At 39.2% G+C, this 1798-nt stretch overlaps 1 protein-coding gene across 1 annotated transcript in view; it reads right to left on the bottom strand.

Annotated features, from left to right (window-relative positions):
- Positions 1 to 738: 738 nt before the first annotated feature.
- hadh (hydroxyacyl-CoA dehydrogenase) overlaps positions 739 to 1798 on the bottom strand; it is a 7362-nt gene continuing 6302 nt past the window's right edge. The window contains exons 5-8 of the mRNA XM_014007755.1: positions 1671 to 1760; positions 1424 to 1496; positions 1224 to 1340; positions 739 to 994 (exon numbers count right to left, since the gene is read on the bottom strand). Coding sequence (XP_013863209.1) covers positions 876 to 994; positions 1224 to 1340; positions 1424 to 1496; positions 1671 to 1760 — 399 coding nt within the window. The 3' untranslated portion in view covers positions 739 to 875. The remainder of the gene's footprint in view (positions 995 to 1223; positions 1341 to 1423; positions 1497 to 1670; positions 1761 to 1798) is intronic.

Raw genomic sequence — 1798 nt, 5'->3', positions numbered from 1 at the left:
GGAGATTGTCTTGACCATGTCTACATGCCTAAATGCACTGAGTTGCCGCCATGTGATTGGCTGATTAGAAATTAAGTGTTAACGAGCAGTTGGACCGGTGTACCTAATAAAGTGGCCGGTGAGTGTATTTTTCCATGTAAAGACCCTGTCACACTAGACAACCTATGAACATTTTAAAGGCATCTACATTGAAGATGGAATTGAAAACAATCAACAGGAAGCTTCTTTTCAACGTGTACGTAATATAATTTGAACAAATTGATCAAATATATAACTTATTAGCAATTTAGACATAAAAAATGTTTCATAGGTTGTCTAGTGCGACAGGTCCTTTTCTAAAACAAGTTTGTTAGTTAGCAAGAAATTATAACTAAGCTTAAAGACTCCTGAGCTGTTCAGTCCAACTTCTTGCACTGCAGTGTTCTGAAAAATGTTTGTTCTTGGAGGCCAAAGCTTCTTCTAGATTAAACTTCAGACATTTTATAATAACTACCTTCTTTTGGCAGCTGTCATGATTTTTAATAACTAATAGAAAACCAGTACTATTCGTGGTCAGATCCAACTAGAAAGGACAGGTTGTCCAGTAGTAGAACAGCCTATATGTGTTCAGGATTTTATGCTGGTAGGTTTTGATCATGTGGCATCTGTTCATATACAGACTTTAAGCTGCTGTTCCTTATTTCACTCTATCAGCTGCAGATAGTAACAGTTGAAGTAAATACACTTTGCACCAACACCAGGCTTTTAAAAAATTGCATTTAATCAAACGTGACCACAATCATCCTTCAGTCTGAGAGCCAAAGATTGTTACAGGCACTTTTTTAATCCTAATTTCTCAGGCATTCTAACAGTGATACCTACACATTCATATTTAATTACTTATACTTGTAGAACCCCTCTCCAGTCTTTCTGCCAAGCTTGCCCTCCGCAACCAGCTTGTTCAGCAATTCGCTCTGGGCGAAAAGCGGGTTGTCAGGACTGTTTGCGCTCCAACCTGAAGACGCAGAGAGGCAAGGAGTTCAATTTGCTTCTGCTGAAAGTAGCTCTGCTTACCTCTTCATACAGTCCATATAGCACATTTCTGCACAGAAACTCTCACTGTGCTTTTCAACAAGGACAAATATACAATTTTAAAATGTATAAAACTCAACAAAATAATTCATAAAGTAAACCTGTAGTAAAAGAAGTATTAAAGTGCTGATACACTAACTTGTCTTACTCACCATCTACAATGAATTTCACTGTGTCCAGACCCACATAGTCACTGAGCTCAAAGGGCCCCATGGGATATCCAGCACCAAGTTTCATGGCAATATCAATGTCTTCTTTACATGCGTCTCCTGGAGGAGAAAGCCAGAGGGCAGAATTAAAAAAAGTAAAGTCATTTAAAGTTAACAGAAACTGAAGTGAAGTCTGTACACACCTCTCTCGTACAACCGGAGGGCCTCCATCATGTAAGGAACTAACAGACGGTTTACAATGAAACCAGGTGTATCCTGTAGGAGGAGAGGTCAGGTGCAAAAAATAAAAACAAACATGATCATTTTTCTGTCTTTGGAGTAGACTTGAGAAGTCATCCTGTGGTGTTTTGTATGTCAACACTGCTGCATCAGTCGGAACATTACGGTAAAACCTTTGTCGGTTCTGTGAGTTCTGCCGGTTCCTCTCACCTTGCAGGACACCGGTGTTTTTCCAAGAGCTTTGCTGAAGTTCAGGAGGGAATCAAACGTCTTCTGGCTTGTGGCCGAGGTTCCAATAACCTGGGGAGGATTATTATTATTATTATTATTATTATTAT

Source organism: Austrofundulus limnaeus, unplaced genomic scaffold (assembly GCF_001266775.1).
Source record: "Austrofundulus limnaeus strain Quisiro unplaced genomic scaffold, Austrofundulus_limnaeus-1.0 Scaffold44, whole genome shotgun sequence".
NCBI classification, from domain to species: Eukaryota; Metazoa; Chordata; class Actinopteri; order Cyprinodontiformes; family Rivulidae; genus Austrofundulus; species Austrofundulus limnaeus.
Note: the sequence above shows the minus strand (reverse complement) of the source record. Positions and strands in the feature narration are given on the sequence as shown.